The 17,040-nt window shown below is 44.5% G+C and overlaps 1 protein-coding gene across 1 annotated transcript in view; it reads left to right on the forward strand.

The window, feature by feature from the left end:
• Window positions 1-17,040, forward strand: part of rimbp2b (RIMS binding protein 2b) — a 108,978-nt gene that overhangs the window by 57,659 nt on the left and 34,279 nt on the right. The window contains exons 6-8 of the mRNA XM_085474820.1: window positions 6,952-7,035; window positions 14,637-14,726; window positions 16,705-16,827. Coding sequence (XP_085330946.1) covers window positions 6,952-7,035; window positions 14,637-14,726; window positions 16,705-16,827 — 297 coding nt within the window. The remainder of the gene's footprint in view (window positions 1-6,951; window positions 7,036-14,636; window positions 14,727-16,704; window positions 16,828-17,040) is intronic.

Genomic DNA, 17,040 nt, shown 5'->3' on the forward strand with positions numbered 1-17,040 from the left:
CCCCCTATTTGTAATCAATGCGCATCACATTTGATTGAATAAAATTTAGCTGTTAGTGAACAATTGGCAAAACCTAATCATACTGTTGCCCCTTTTATTCTCAGCCACGAATCATTAGTCAAACTTAAAGACAAACTGATAACAGACTCATAACCAAATTCAAATTCAAATTCAAATTTTATTTGTCACGTACACAGTCATACACAGTACGATATGCAGTGAAATGCTTGGACAACTGCTCGTGACCTAAAGAAAACAAAAAAGGAAAAGGCTATGAATAAGATAGGAAATAAATATGAAAAATTAAAAGGGTAAATTTAACTAGGAAGGAATAAAATATAAATTAAGGTTAAAAATGAAATAACTGTACAACACAAATTAGAATGAAGGGTAAATTTAACTGGGAAGAATAAGAGAAAATATATAAATTAAAGTTGAAAATAAAATAACTGTACAACAAAATACACAATACACAATATAGAACTATATAAGAATGTATGAAGAAATCTAAATATAAATAAATATATACACGATAACAGCAGCTGTACAAGTATTAACCGGAAATGAAGAATATAGTGACCAGTGTTGTGCAAAAACAAAGTCCAGAAAGTCCAGTGTGTGTGTAAGAACCATATGTGTGGGTCAGTACTGTGTGGTGGTGTGATTGAGAGACCGTATCGCCTGCGGGAAGAAGCTCCTCCTCAGTCTCTCTGTGTTGGTCTTCAGGGAGCGGAATCGCTTTCCTGACCTCAGCAGAGAGAACAGTCTGTTGTTGGGATGGCTGAGGTCCTTCACGATCTTCCTGGCCTTGGTCCGGCACCGCCTGCTGTAGATCGAGTGCAGGTCAGGGAGCTCGGAGCGGATGGTGCGCTCAGCTGACCGCACAACCCTCTGTAGAGCTCATCTGTCCTGCATGGTGCTGTTCCCGAACCAGGTTAAGATGTTTCCCGCCAGGATGCTCTCTATGGTGCACGAGTAAAAGTTCCTGAGCACCTTGGAGGGCAGTTGGAAGTCTCTCAAGCGTCTGAGGTGGTAGAGACACTGTCGGGCCTTTTTCACCACGGTGTTGATGTGACAGGACCATGACAGGTCCTGCGTGATGTGAACTCCGAGGTATTTGAAGCTGTCCACTCTCTCCACTGGGCACTCGTTGATGACGGGGGTCTGGTAGTTCCTCTCCTGCTTAGTGCTGAAGTCCACTATCAGCTCCTTTGTCTTACTGACGTTTAGAAGGAGGTTGTTCCTCTGGCACCAGTTCTCCAGATTCCTAATCTCCTTCAGGTAGGCCGTCTCGTTGTTATCAGAGATCAGGCCCACCACGACGGTGTCGTCAGCAAACTTGATGATGGTGGTGGAGCTGGTAGTGGCCACACAGTCATATGTGTACAAAGAGTACAGCAGGGGGCTCAGAACACACCCCTGGGGGGCTCCAGTGCTGAGAGTGGTGGAGGCTGAGACATGTCCGCCCATCCTTACTGCCTGTGGTCTGCCAGTTAGGAAGTTGGAGATCCACTGACACATAGATGAGCTGAGTCCCAGATGCTCCAGCTTGGTGGTGAGTGTGGAGGGAATTATGGTGTTAAATGCAGAGCTGTAGTCTATGAAGAGCATTTTAACATAATTCCCCCTTCTAGTGTCCAAGTGAGTGAGTGATGTGTGGAGGAGATGAGAGGTGGCATCGTCTGTGGAACGATTTGGACGGTAAGCGAACTGTAGTGGGTCCAGTGTGTCTGGTAGTGAAGAAATGATGAAGTCTCTGACCAGGCGTTCAAAGCACTTCATCACTACTGAGGTGAGGGCTACAGGGCGATAGTCATTGAGAGAAGCAGGGTGGGGTTTCTTCGGGACAGGAACAATGATGGACTCTTTGAAGCATGTGGGGATCACCGACTGAGATAAAGAGATTTTGAATATCTCAGTGAACACAGGAGCTAGCTGGTATGCGCAGTCTCTTAGGATACGACCTGGGATGCCGTCTGGTCCTGCTGCTTTCCTGGTGTTCACTCTCTTGAAGGCTCTCCTTACTTCATGCTCGGAGATGACGAGCACGTTTCCGGTGCTGGCAGTATCTTCCTGTCTGCAGCCGTTAGCGCTGCTAACACTAGCATTGTTGGAGACCTTAGCTGCAGCCTCGAAGCGAGCATAGAAAGTGTTCAGCTCGTCTGCCAGAGTCACGGCCGCGTTCGTCATACCGGTTGTTGGTGCTTTATAGTCCGTTATTGTCCTTAGTCCCCGCCACAGGCTCCTAGAGTCACTCTGTTGGAGTTGTGACTCTAGTTTCCTCCCGTAGCGCTGCTTCGCCTCTTTCACCGCCCTCCGCACGTTATATGACGCGGCTTTGTACGGGTCCATGTCCCCCGTCATGAGTCCCGTGTTGTAGGCAGCGGTGCGGGATCTCAGAGCGTCGCGGATGGTTTTATCCACCCACGGCTTCTGGTTGGGAAACGTTGTGATAGTCTTTGTCTCCACGGTATCATCCGCTAGTTTCCCGATGAATCCCACAACCGCTTCCGTAAACACGTTGACGTCATCGTCGGAGCTGTTTCTGAACATGCCCCAGTCTGCGTCATCGAGTGCGTCCTGTAACGCGGCCACCGATTGATCCGTCCAGCGCGCGACCTTCCTCTGAACCGGAACTTCCTGTTTCAGCCTTTGTTTGTATTTTGGCATGAGGAAGATGGCGGCGTGATCAGATTTGCCAAACGGGGGGCGGGATTGTGCCTTGTAGCCGTCCTTGACCGTAGTGTAGCAGTGGTCCAGTGTCCTTTCACCCCTGGTGGGGCAGGTGATGTGTTGATAAAAGTTCGGCGCTGCGCGTTTGAGGTTGGCGCTATTAAAGTCCCCCGTCACAATAAGCGCAGCGTCCCGGTGTTGTGTCTGGTGCTGTGTGAGTGCCTCATGCAGCTCGCATAAGGCGGTGACCGTGTCCGCTTGTGGTGGAATATAAACGGCACTTACAATGACCGATGTAGATAAAAAGGACGACACATGATGGACAGTAGTTCCAGATTTGGTGTGCAGGAGCGTGTGAGAGGAACAACGTTCGCACTGTTGCACCAGTTGTTGTTCACCATTAAACACACGCCGCCTCCCCTTGACTTCCCCGAGTCCCGTGTCCTGTCCATGCGGTGAACCGAGAAGAACTCGGCCGGCTGGATGGCGTGGTCCGGCACCGCTGGGTTCAGCCATGTCTCGGTGAAGCAGAGGAGATTGCAGTCCCGAATGTCTCTCTGGAACTTTATCCTGGCCCTGAGGTCGTCAAGCTTGTTCTCCAGTGACTGGACGTTGGCGAGCAGGATGCTAGGCAGAGGTGTGCGGTGTGCACGAGCTCTCAGCCTGTTCCTGACGCCGGCTCGCTTCCCTCTAGGCCGCCGCCGCTTCCACAGCCATACTTTTATTTTAGTTCCTATCTTCACCTTATTCAGGACTTAATCATGAACTCTATGCTTGAAATGGGGTTCATCTTCCATTTCTTTCCATTCACACGACTGCTAAATCGTTTGAAATCCTAGGTGCACACTTGCGTGTTGACTTCAGCTATTGGACCCACCATCACGGATAAGTGGTTGAAGATTTAACCAGTAATCTGATGCTTTCCTGGGGTGAAATGCCACAAGGTTGTGGGTTACAAAAGGGTCAGAGCTTGTTCATCCTCCTCCTCATCTTGTTCTCTGACCCTGTTGCTCACTGTCTTATTAAATACAGTCAGAACGACAGCAGGTCAGGAGGGCAGCAGTAACAAAAATGCCTTCAATGGATATATTCAAGCTCAAAGCAGCCTGTGAGCTTTGCTATGAGGAAGCAAACATTCGTGCATTCTCACATTTTAGTCTCGCTCAGAGGCGTGTGATGCTGCCCGTGTGTGTGCGTGAGTGTGTGATATAGAGCTATGATAATTTTGTATGTTCTGATTAGTTTTTATTTTATTTCAAATTGACTTTTTGTTTTTAATTCAGTTTAGGTTTAATTTAGTTTTCATTAGTTTCAGTGTTACCTTTAGTCTTTCTGGTTATTAATCTATGGCGAGGATATGTGAGAGGCAAGATTTAGGAAAATAAGCACAGGTACTACAATAAAAACACAGAACCTTTTAAAAACTGTTGACTCAAACACGCCCACCAATACCTCATTATTCAAGGTAAATTTTTCACTTAAACAACAGATGCTGCTTTATTTTCTTCCTTTCTTTCTTACAAGGATAGTTTTTATTTTATTTTTTAGTTAACTAAAATGTTTTGCCACATCTTATTTTGGTGTTTAGCTTATTTTAGTTAACGATAACGACCTCGGTGTGGTCGCACGCATCCATCCACAGCAGCAATGTTCCTCCTTCAAAGCTCAGTGATCTGGTAAACAGAGGATCTGGGTGATGACGTAAAGCTGGCGTGCATTTTGGACCGTAAAAGTAGCTATGCATTACCCTGATATCCAGTAAAAAATACTGTGGGTACTCTCATGACTATAGAAGGCATCCAAGCTTCCCAGCTAAGGTCGCCATGGTGTTGGACTGAAGGCACACAAATGAGACTAAACACACCGGCAGCCTTGATAGGGATATCCTGTTTCTCTCTGTGCGCCCCTACTGAGAAGCGAGCGGAGACGAGTTCTCTGAACAACACTGTTAGTCTGAGTGCGCCAGACTTAAGTCATGTTTTGGCTCAAATTGCACATTGTGAAGAAAGTTGAATTTCTTTTCACTGTAATTCCAACTAATGCACTGTTCGGCTTGCAGCCTAATGGAAACACAACAAGCACTCGGATCATTTGGAGAAAATATTAGGCATAAGTTGAAAACATGTTCAACCTTTTATTTCCCCGATCAAACAGGGGATGCAGTCTACCATACAGGTATACAGTATTTAATTGCAATAATTGGGGCTGAATTTCAGTGCAAGTCTTAGTGCCAGATCACAGCAGTGGCTTTTTCCAAGAAAACCCTTAAGCTGTAGTAATGGATCAAATAAAGTCTCCTTATTTCTTAGTAAACACGAGTATGTCAGAAAATTTATATTGGGAAAAAAAGGATAAAGCATGAACAGAAAGTTCCCGTTTCCCTAAAGGTTAATCTGGATTTCCTACATATTGTCACGTCTGTTTTGTCTTAGTTAAACCAGCACTCACAATAGCAGGGCCGTCTAAACGGAACATGGCCGTAAGTAATGTTACCAATTACACCTGTGTTTATCCTGCGAAGGAAGGTCAGCAACGCCGCTCTGCAGACGGGCTGTGCTGTGCATGCTGTGGTGTGTTTAGGGGTCCGCTGAGACCCTGAAGCACAACACAGCACTCATTATAGTTATTAGTTACACCTGTTCTGATTCTGCTATGGTACGCAGAAGCTTCTGCTGTAAAGCTGGTCAATAGACTCAACAATTACCAATATTTAAAAAATAGGAAAAATATAATGGCTTATAGATTCACAGGTTTCATTGCTGTACCATTAATGATGGCTTTTGACACTTTGACACACTTTGACGACCTTCTGGGTTTTTCCAAGGGTTGCTTCCACGTCTAACCCACAGCTGCTCATTTTGTTCTATAGGCAGACTTGAAGTATGACAGAACCACCTTAGTTCAGAAAAGAGCTGGAATAAATAGCTTGCTTGCTGTCTTGTTGATCCTGGTCAGGATAATCTTAGGCGCTTAAAAAGAAAGCGGCTGGACTTCTTTAAGTTTAAGGCATTTCACCTCTTATCCAAGAGGCTTCTTCTTTGTAGCTCTAAAATCAAACGGTGGAGAGTCCCAGGTATTTAAACCTTAGAAGGGGCTGTCCCTCGCATCAGGTGACCTCAGTACACTACATCACAGGGTGGGGCAAAGTCTCACAGTGGTTTCACCCAAAACCTCTGGTAGTAATGACCCAAGCACATAGTTAACAGTGGGTCAATGACCACATGTTTGAGGGACAACCCCACTAAGGTTAAAATACCTCAGACTCTTTACCTTTATGTTTTAGACCTGAATGAGCCTCGTGGATTGATGGGGAATTTAGTCGCTTTCTTTTTAAGCTGATAGGAGTTGTTTTCTTGGTATTTTACTCCATCATTAGATGGTAAATGGCCTGTATTTATATAGCGCTTTACTAGTCTCTAAGGACCCCAAAGCGCTTTACATATCCAGTCATCCACCCATTCACACACTGGTGATGGTAAGCTACATTGTAGCCACAGCCACCCTGGGGCGCACTGACAGAGGCGAGGCTGCCGGACACTGGCACCACCGGGCCCTCTGACCACCACCAGTAGGCAACGGGTGAAGTGTCTTGCCCAAGGACACAACGAACGAGACTGTCCAAGCCGGGGCTCGAACCGGCAACCTTCCGATTACAAGGCAAACTCCCAACTCTTGAGCTACGATCGCCCGCTAGATAAAACCACTTCAAGCCTCTACATTAAACATTTCACCACATTTTCAAAATCTTCATTCCATATTTAGCGATGAGGGAACAAAATCCCGTCAGATCGTTAACTTACGTGTGTTGAATATGACACGTAAAATCAAATACAAATGGCGACCCAAGCATCGCCATTGAGAGCTTGCTGACATTTAGTTTAAAGCACCTCTGTGTGCAGCTTCTCATAGGTGTAGGAAGGTCTAACCCCGCTTTTATTTGCAGAAGTTTTAAGCAGATTTTGGTTTGATCTTTTTCACGATAGTATTCATTAGGGGCCACACTCCCTCTATCCACATTTTTTTGAACCTCTCATTTCAAAGCATTTCAGCCCTTTTCCCTGACATTGAAACATTTGTAATCTCTAGCAGATAATCTCTGCAAATCTCACCCATGTACAATTCATATACACACAAACCCCTGACACATGCACTCGCACACCTAAATGCTGAAAAGCCTCAGCTCAGTCTCTTCCTGTTTAGTTTTACTGAGTTCTCTCAGGAAGCTTCTGTTCCTGACAAACCAAGCAGCTGTCCTCTGCTTTTTCCCCATCTCCCCAGGAGACTGAGATCAGCACCAGAAGGAAAGAGTGTGAAGCGCTTGATGCAGAGGTGAAGAAAAAGAATCAAACATGTCAGACTTTGGTAAGTGCCCCAAGAATATACTTTGGCCTCTGAATGAAAAGGATGGATGCTAAAATTGATTTGTACCCTGAGAGCTTTGCCTTCTATCATCACACACAAGCCTCCCTTGAGAAAACGAGTGGCAGTGATAGCATGGTTCCCTGGCAGTGACTGAAATGAAAAAAAAAATTGGAACAATTAATTGCAGGGTGCAGTATCTGTGGGTTGGGTTTTGTTGGCATGGGGACCACATTTGAGAATGAGCGATGCACATTGCTGTAGTAATTACTTGTTGTGAGTGATCGTGCACAAACCGAAGAAGTGCTGCGCATCTTGTGCAGTAGTATCTTCACGCTGTGGCTTTATTGGCTTCTTTTGTATACGCAGTCGCTCGGTACAACATAGCTGTGATGTAAATGAACAGAGGTACACAGCGCTGTGTGTGTGTGGTCACAACTGCGAAAGGTCAGAGATATGTTACACAACTCTCTTTCACTTGGTGGTTCTTTAAGGACATTTTCTCATAATGCCCCAGAAATGTCACTCTGCTTCCCGCTGGAGTGGCCTTGACTCAGGACAAAAGGTAAAGAGAAGAAAAAGGGAAACAGACGGGCCCTGCTGATTAGTAAAAGACCAAACAAACAAAAAAAACTACACATTTAATCTTATTATACTGGATTCATCTTATTTTAATCTCATGATATGACAGAATAAGTCAGTTTTGTTGGTTAGTAGAAGTTATATAGAGAGGCTTTCTATTAAATCAAACACAGTGTACCTTTACTTTAGCAATGCTGGCATTTGAATGTGGTGCTGATGTCTTAAATTAAGTCTCGAAGGTTAAATTTATTTTATTTTTTTCTGTTAAGAGCCACTCTGTTGGAGAAAAGCGAGTCGAATTCCTCTGACTGTGTGCAGTGTTGGAGGGTGAGGCAGATCACACAAGACAGCGTTTTTAATTTTACTGTTTGGTGGTGTTGGGAGGGGTGGGAGTGGTGGGATTTGTCATTGAGGCCAGGCTAAATGCCAAATGTGATAAAATAACCAGTGACCAGCAAAGGCAATAATTACCCTGCTATATTTTATTTATTTAACTGGAGAAACATTCTGTACCTGAGACAGGAGGAGTTCTCACGGCTTCTCGCAGCAAGGACGTGTAGACGAGTTGATGGTACCAAGCCAGAGTGACTAATCAGTTTGTTTCACAGTGTGCCAAAGCTGGAGATGCTTCTGTCCATTAAAGTTGAGTTTGAGAGAGAGCAAAGTTTTTCTGCTATGAATTTCCAGTGGTTAAAGTTGGTTACCCACGCACTCTGAGGCAAAATGCTCAGCTAAAGAATTTTAGAGTATGTGTGATAGTGAGAGTAGATAAAGCATTATTCTTCTCTTCTCTGTAGTTTGAGAGCTGGGGGGAAAAAAACTGTAGACATCAAAGCCTCTTTATAAAAAGTTGAAGTTTGGCACCACAATAAAAGTATACGTGTTTGAAAGAGAGTAGTAAAAGACTAGTGCAGATGGCCTGAAATTGAATTTTTTCTCTATGAAAGGTAGGAGCTCGAGGGACTCGGCAGTAATTTAAATGGCACTGTCTGGTCCTGGACCATTTGAATTCATTTCGTCATACCCCCGAGCCCCCCCTCTATAGACGAGCTGTCTTTGTGTGTGGCTTTCTGCCCTAAATAAACACTGCATTAGGACAGTTTTCTTTGCTGCCCTCCTCTCGCCGTCCCTGCCCACAGCAGCACTTCCCTCCTCGCCCATTATTAGCCTGCTGAGTCCAGGGGAAGCTACCCAAAGGACAAACTGTCCCCAAATGGCGAGCAGAAATGGCAGGCTGGTCTCCACAGACTGCGGTACAGCTCTCATCTCCCCCTGCTCCACCAAGCTTTGAGAACAGCGACGCAAACAGAGACAAGACCAGGGAATTTTTTTGTGAGGGGATGGCGAGTTGACAGTAATGTCACTTCCTGTTTGGTCTAAACCAACTCCCTCTCTCTCCTCTGTTTCCTCTACATCTCATGTTAAAAAGAAGCACAAACGTGCAGGATTACCTGCGCTGTTGGCGAATTTTTAACAGTGTCAATAGGAATACACACTGATACTTCTTTTTTTTTTTTTTTTGACCCAGTGTTGAAATTGCACATTTTCATTAATGTCCCCCCTCATCGTGAGTTCAGCGGCCGTGTATATAAACACATCATCTGACTGAGTGTGTGAGTGACAGTAAACACTGTCACAGCCATCTGGCACCTCTACTTTCCTGGGTATCGGGTGTACAGCTACAGACCATCAGCAGAGCGTGCCTCCGCGAGCATTTAAAGCCTGTTACCATGGCGACAAGCATTAGCTGTATCAGCGTTGCTCGAATATGCATCCGCGATAATCGAAGATCAGTGCTGAGGGAGACGGCGGGCAGGCTCGATAAGTCCAGGTTCTTTACAGCAGTGCCGAAATTTATCTCCAGGGCATCTTTGTGGTTAGCTTTGTTATCATTAAGGAGCAGTTTGTAAACACAAGCACCTTCTGTTAAAGGTGCGATTGGCATCTCATGTTGCCTTGGACACATGGCACGCACTCTAGGTGTCCAAAATTAATTTGAAGATAGACTATGTTTCTTCTCTTTTTTGTATAGTACAGAAAGTGGCTCATTTTGCTTTTTGCGTCGTGTCCGTGGAATCCTGGTGTGTTAAAGTGTTGTAGAGATTCAAGTGTAAGGGGGGAAAAGGAAAAGTCTAACTGTGAAGCTGACCAACTGTTTAAAGTCGGTCATCTTCACAGTTCTACACCGTTAGATGATATTTTAGGCACATTTCTGACACTATAATTGAGTTTATTTATACAACTCAATACCTACTGCCACCTCCTAATAATATTAGAGATTACAGAAGTCATGAGGAACCAGTCTTCAGGTAGGGGAAGTATATGCTTTCTCCTTTTGCTGGACATCTAGACAGCTGGCAATTACCTATTCTGAACGAGAGGAATAAGATGCTTTCATCCACATCGAACAGAGGCCGCTGAATATAGAGTTAGTGGGTGAAATGTTTGCATTGCTTGCGAGTTAAATGGCAGAGTTGATTCATCTGTCAGCCTTATCAAAACTTAACACGTTGCTGCGGCACACGAAGCTGAGTCAGAGCATGTCTGGACCAAATGCACATTTGGAGTAGGAGTAGCCGGGTACTCTGCCCCCAAGGCCTAATTATATTTTTCCACTGCGTATCATTCATGAAACTGTCCTAGCTCTCCTATCCAGATCAAATAGAATGCATTCATTCATTTCCCCCCCTCTTATTGCTGTGTGGCAGTCGCTTTTCCTATAATTCAGTCTCTTTGCTCTCTGTCTGTTTTTTGTAATACCTCCTTTCAGTTAAACTTGCTGTTCTTTGTGTGCGTGTCTGTATTGGTGTGCAAGAAAATCTCATCTCAGCAGAAATCTCAGGTTTTCAGCTGAATAACGCCGAGGACGGCTCAGTATAGGCCACGCTGTTTTCTGCACTGAAATGCTTCCACAGCTTGGCTCACGGACTCTCCGTAAAAATGTGTCTTGCCAAGGGATTATGACGTGCGCTGATCTGTTTAAAGCATTAACACGTCAACAATATAGAACAAAGTCACAGCTGATTCTCTGTTTGAGACACAATTTGGTTTGCATCGTTATGCGTGTTTTGTCACGTCCAAATCCCCCACCACCAAAATAAAAGGATTTTAAATGAGGGTGGCAGTCATATTGAAATGCTTAAATCAACAACAAACCAGGATGTCTAAAGTGCTTCAGTATATTGTTCGTTCAGCGTATGCACGGCAAAATGTCAGCTTTTGCTTTTTTTTCTGTAGCTGTTTGTCCTTCAGCGGGAACACCTGGAGGCTCAGCCAGCCCATATTAACACCGAATTGAAGGATCAATGGATATGAATAGGATTGCCAATGCAATCTACTGCTTGTTCGGGAAGCATTAAAATTGACTGGACACAATCGATGCAAGTGGAATCTTTTTTTTTGTGACATAAATGAATGAAAAAGCAGCAAAGCTCACCAGTACCTAGACCCGGTTTGTAGAGTACGCTTGGGGAGTGTGATCGTGTGTACAGCGTCTCTTTATGTCTGTCTCCACGTTGGTTGAGTGTGGAGTGAGTGCATTTGAGAGCATGAGGGGGGGAATGGATGTTTGTGTCTGTGTGTGCCTGTATGTCTGTGTCTATATGTCAGGTTGGGTATCAGACGCCACCTCTCTGGGGACACCTCAGGCCCTCCAAGGTTTGGAGGCCTATCTCCACCTACCACCACTTCCCCTGCCGGTGGCGGACTCCCTCAGGTGTCGGTGCGTTGGTGGTTCTTTGTGTCTGGGGATGGGCGTCCAGGTACACACCGGCTCACTCCTTGGCGGCCGCTTATCGGGGCCTGGAGCCTGTGGCTCGCTCGGGCCCCTTCGGGGGTGGGGTGCCCCCGGCCTCTCGGCCTGGGGCTCGGTCACTCAGGCACAGCTGGCGGCCGGCGGAGCTCACGGGCGCGTCACTGCAACTCCCCCTGGCTTCTGCTCCGCGGCTGCTGAGTGAACCCTCATCTGGGACTCTCCTCAGCTCTTACTGGAACAGTGGCGCGGCTGCCCCTCTGTTGGTCTTCCATGGTTTCTTGTGTTCTGGGGGCCTCTGGATGTCTGGAGTTTTGATCTCCTCCATACCTGCTTCACACCCTGGAGGACGGGGCTGTGGCCCCCCCACACTCCCTAGCAGATCGTTACATGGAGAAACCTTTGGAATACAAGCGCGCTGATCCACACAGGTATGCACACGGGTGTTCACTGCTCGTAGACCCAAATTACACCTTTCTTGGCTGCTACTTCGAAGCACATCTGTCCTGCGTGCTGCACAACAACATTGAATATTTAGTATTTACTGCTGTTTACACTTAGCTAGATTAATGCGATGGTGTTGTGTTTAGTATGTTGCTTTGTTTTTGTTTTTTTTGTCTTTTTTTGCTTGTTTTCTATTCTTCTCTCAACAGGTGATCCAGGAGATTTTTATTTTTTTTCTCCCCCCCTTTCTCACTGTCCCTCTCCCCTTCTGTTTTTCCTTTCCTTCCTCTTTCTTTCTCCCTTTCCTATCTCTCACTCATGTCTGTCCCGTCTGTAACATCTGAAAATAAAATATAATAAATAATAAAAACAAAGATCGACCAAATGGACCAATACGGCAATGCCACGATGATCCATTTGGCAAAGTAAATCCATTGGGTATCCTTGTTGGTCTTCAGACAACAATTCTGATGGCTAAAGAACCAAATGGGACAGGCGAAAAAAAAAAAAAAAAAAAAAAGCAAAGCTCACTCTCAACTCTCGTACTGTCTTCAGGCTGTTGTTTACTCTGCTTTTCCTTGATAGTGTTTTCTCTTCTATGGTCTTACATATGTGACTTTAATGTATACTGTGTATCGGATGTCACGCTAGTATTGTCATAAGTAGGTGTAGAGAGTAGCAGCAGTTAGAGGCGGGGGTCCAACGATGTGACACGTAACCTATGATACAATATTTTAGCACTTTTAAACATTTTGTGACATGCTGAGTATTGCAGTAGCATATATTGCGATTTATCTTTTTTCAGTGTGTCACAAGTTGATGCACTCCTTTCTGCTGTACTCAAACTTTCCCCAGCTTTATGTTTAACTTCTCTGTAGCCTGGGTATGGCGGCGTCTATGAAAATATATCACGATGCTGTCACATGGACTCCAAACCCTTGTTTTCTATAACAACTATGTGGATTCAGGTCTTTGTAAATAAACTGGGTGATGGATCGTGTCATTTTCTTAGCTCCCGTTGAATCGAGAGGTAGCTTTGTCAAGATAAATGCGCCCACTGTCGGCTGCTTTTTCAGTTGAGCTTTTTTAATATTTGCTGTTTTCAGAATGGCGGCACGTGAGATGAGCCTTCATGTTCGTAGTAGTCCCAGAATATTTTACTTTCATATAGCACTCCCTGGGCCAGCACAGTGGTGTGGTGGTTACCTCACCGTGAATTGGGCCTGGGTTGAATTCATCATCTGAAAAGGGCCTTTCTGTGTGGCGTTTGCATGTTCTCCCCATGTCTGCGTGGGTTCTCTCCGGCTTCCTCCCACCAAACTCCAAACACAGTTAGTGCGGTTAGTGGGATTAGCTTAACTGGTGATTCTAAATTGCCCATAGATGTGAATGTGAGTGTGAAAGGGTGTCTACGCGGTAGCTAAGATGACCCTGAAGAAGAGGGACGGATGACTATCCTTGCAAATCCCATGTGCTATATCCATCTGCTTTGTCCCATACTTCCGCAAAATAAATCCAAGACACGTTTGATATAAATGCACATTGTGCTTTTTGGATTCTTTCCACGATATCTTAATCTTAATTGCAACAATTTCCACTCTCACACTAAATATCAAATATGCTGATGTCATTTAAAACAAAAAAACAACAACAGCATCGTGTGGCGAACTGAAAAAGAATTGATTTTATTATTCCAGCACTAAAAAGTTCCATTTGTTTTTATTTTATATAGTAAGATATAGATATTTGCTCTCACTGTATTGATATTATATGATCTACAAAATATGGCAATACTGTGCTGTAGCATAAAAGCTAAAAGGCTGTAGAGCTTCCCTGTTTCCTTGGCTCGAAGTGAAGAAATTAATAAAAAAAAAAAGGGAATAAACAAATACAAAAATTAGTTTCGGTGTTGGCTATTGTTATTTTTGCCATTTCTGTATAAGATATAAATAGAAAACCATGTGATCGTGAAAGAAAATGTGTCTCTCTGTGTTTTGGTGTGCATGTAACACAAATGTCACGCAGGCTGTGCATTAATGTGCATTAATGTTAGTTCCAAGTTTACCTCTTGGGTCATTTTTATGAAGCATCCTTCATAAGTAAAACATAAAGGAGCAGACTCTCCATCACAGGCCATTAGGATGCACTGTATTTACAGTAAATGCATCATGCATGAGCCATTTAGCTTCTTAGCTCCAGACAAGAAGAACCCTTGGCCTACATGCTGCTGCTGCTGCTGCTGCTATAAATTGCACATCTCAGGGAAGTCTCAAGTTGGCACTGCAAATTGCATTCACGGCACGCCACGCGACTGTTGATTGAATGTAATTAAGTTTTCCTTCTCTCCAATGAAGGGGTTTTTTTTTTACTCCCAGCTTGAAGCACTTGGTAGGAAAGATCATTGTGTGTGTGTGTGTGTGTGTGTGTGTGTGTGTGTGTGTGTGTGTGTGTGTGTGTGTGTGTGTGTGTGTGTGTGTGTGTGTGTGTGTGTGTGTGTGTGTAGTATTTGAATACATGTTTGCTTCCAAAACGCTCGCAGCAGTGAAAAACAACATTCTCTGAGTTTCTTGTTCTGTTCATTGCTTTGTATCCGAGATGCTAACATAGAAAACTATTATGACATTCTTATTGTTCTGCTGTAGCAGCTGAAGTGGCAGCTTCTTTTAGCGATGCTTTCTAGAGCGTACAAGAGAAACTCAAGCAGTCTTCTTGGATGAATAATGCATGGGTTATTGCTAACAACATACTGGGCTTGAGTGCTGTGCTCTGGTCTAATCTTTGTGACTTGTGGATTTTAAACAGTTTCCTTTCTGCCTCTTTTGCCTAGGAGAATGAGCTTCAAGACTTCCTCCACGAGAATAAGCACTTGAATCTACAGTTGTTCAGCAACAGCCACAAGGCATCTGACTATGAGGAGGTAAGAGGTGAAAGCTACGTGTAGAAAGTTTGCTGTACATAAGTACACACTAATAGCTGCTAACTTGTCACTGCCTCTCCATCTTGACACAATCTGAAGAGTTTCTGGGTCAAACCATAACACAAACAGATTATATGTCCTTTTATACTGGATCAATGGAGCCCACTATCAATGAAATCTACAAGACTTAAAATCCTACACACACACTATCCCTTCAGTTTTAGCCCCAAGACTTCAAAGGCATTTGGAGCTGATAACAAAAAGTCCAAGTAGACCAACAAGGATCCCCAGGCCTCTCTATGAATGGGAAAGCAATTTTGTGAAGCAGCTGACTGGCAGGTATTTACTGTTGGTGCTGAAGAAGGGTGGGATGCTTGTTACTGGTGTCTTATCAGGACATGGGTGGCTCTTGCAGCAGTGATCTCAGCTGTTATCAGACTGACAGATATGAGAGTAGCTCTCTGCAGGGTAGCGCAGATACTAGCCCTGGCTTGCAACCCTGTGTTCTGATGCCTGTTATCTTTGAATGAACTAGGAGGGGCTACTGAGAGAGCCTCCCTCTACCCTTAATAGACTATTGACCTGCTTCTGCTGGATCCAGTGTAGTTGTTCAGTTTGTCTGCATTAGGCGTGGCACCCCCCTCCAGATAGTTTGTAATCTGTGGATGTGGGCCGTTCAGAGGAGACAGACTCGCTGGGTTCTGTGTGTGTTTTGCTTTGCTGATGTCGCTCGAAACGCCCTCCTTGAGGAATCATTAGTCATTCACGGTCGCCCTGAGGAAGGGACTTTACCACATTACGGCCGCAGGAGCCAGTCATCTCACTTCCACTTAGGGGCCTTTATAAAAAGCTGCCTCGTAAGTACCAATACAAATGATCTGTGGAAGACAAATTATAAAGAATATGTAGTGTTGGAAATAGTCACAACGCTTGGTTCAGTCAGATGCTTGGTGCTTGGCTAACAAGGAAACATGAATAATGTATTAATATTTTGGTTCATAGCAATGGGAGTGAGTCAATTATATTACTCTTGTGTTAATTACAATTATATAGTTTTAGCAGAGAAACCAGGCAGTTCTCTTACCCGACCACTTTCTGCCTGTTGCGTGCCATTCAACCGCATCACATTTTATAGTACAGCAAAACCTGTTCAGCGTCATTCATTCCAAAGCAGCAACTCTAACCTTCATGTAGCACGTTATATTCAGCTTGCATAAATATTGTATCAGTCACTGACTGACTAATATGTATTTATACAAATGATATTGGGAAACTGCTGTCTTAATGAACTAGATTACCGAACAGTTTCTGTAATTTTGTGCACTTTCAAAAAAAAAAGAAAAAAAAATTGGACTAATGCTGCAGACTCTTGGAAACGGCTGTGACAGACTATTTAAGCTCTTCTGCTCTGGAGGCCCCAGCACCAGCACCATGTCTGTTATATAAAGGAACCAGAGTCATTTTTAGTGCTAAGCACAGCTGCTGAAGAGGCCACTTTGTACCGTTATCATTAAAATACATGTAGCATTGTGTTGCATCAGTTGTGAAAGAGTTGCAGTGTCGCTGACTCATTGTTAGATATTTTCTCTCATAGGCTCGTGATTCATGTAGCCTCTGCATCTGAAAAGTGAAGCCACTGGACAAGTGCCTTAAATCTGGTCTGCTAAAAGTCCAGGCTTAAGGCCACTGTATAAAGGTGCATGGGAAGTTACCCTCCTCCTTATCTCATGTACAAACTCAATTCAAATTTTCAGTTGCTAGTTTCAACTATAAAACAGCCATCATGCTCCATTGTTTGCATCATTAAACTTTAGGGTTGCAGGAGGACAGGGGCAGGTGAGGGAACCTGAAAGGGTATTTACCCATATCACATAAGAATGACAATTTTTGTGTTCCAAAAATGCTACAAATTAGTGACGATTGAATACTGTAATGCAACTCATCAAAACGCTGGACCTTGCTTTTCCCTTGTGCACAGGTGAAGTCTGAGTATGCCCAGCTCAAAGAGACCCTTGGTGCTGTGACACAGGAGAGAGATTTAGCCCTGTGGGAGAGGAACCAGCTCCAAGCCAAACTGGAGAACCTAGAGCAGGTGCTCAAGGTGAGGAAGCTGGCTCCTAGAACAGACGCTGTCTGTCAGTACTGTGTGCATTTCCATTTCTAGTAATTCATCTGTCCTGGGATTCCTTTTCATTTATGGAGCCTAACCCTTTTGCCAGTACCCCTTTCTCCTATCTGTGCTACACTGCCTCCATCTGGTTATTTTCCGCTATACTGTCTAATGGCCTCGACATGTCTGTTGCCTTCCAGTGTC

Source organism: Copadichromis virginalis, linkage group LG12, assembly GCF_057382275.1.
Source record: "Copadichromis virginalis isolate Kocher_CV1m ecotype Utaka linkage group LG12, C_Virginalis_male_GT1.1, whole genome shotgun sequence".
NCBI lineage: Eukaryota > Metazoa > Chordata > Actinopteri > Cichliformes > Cichlidae > Copadichromis > Copadichromis virginalis.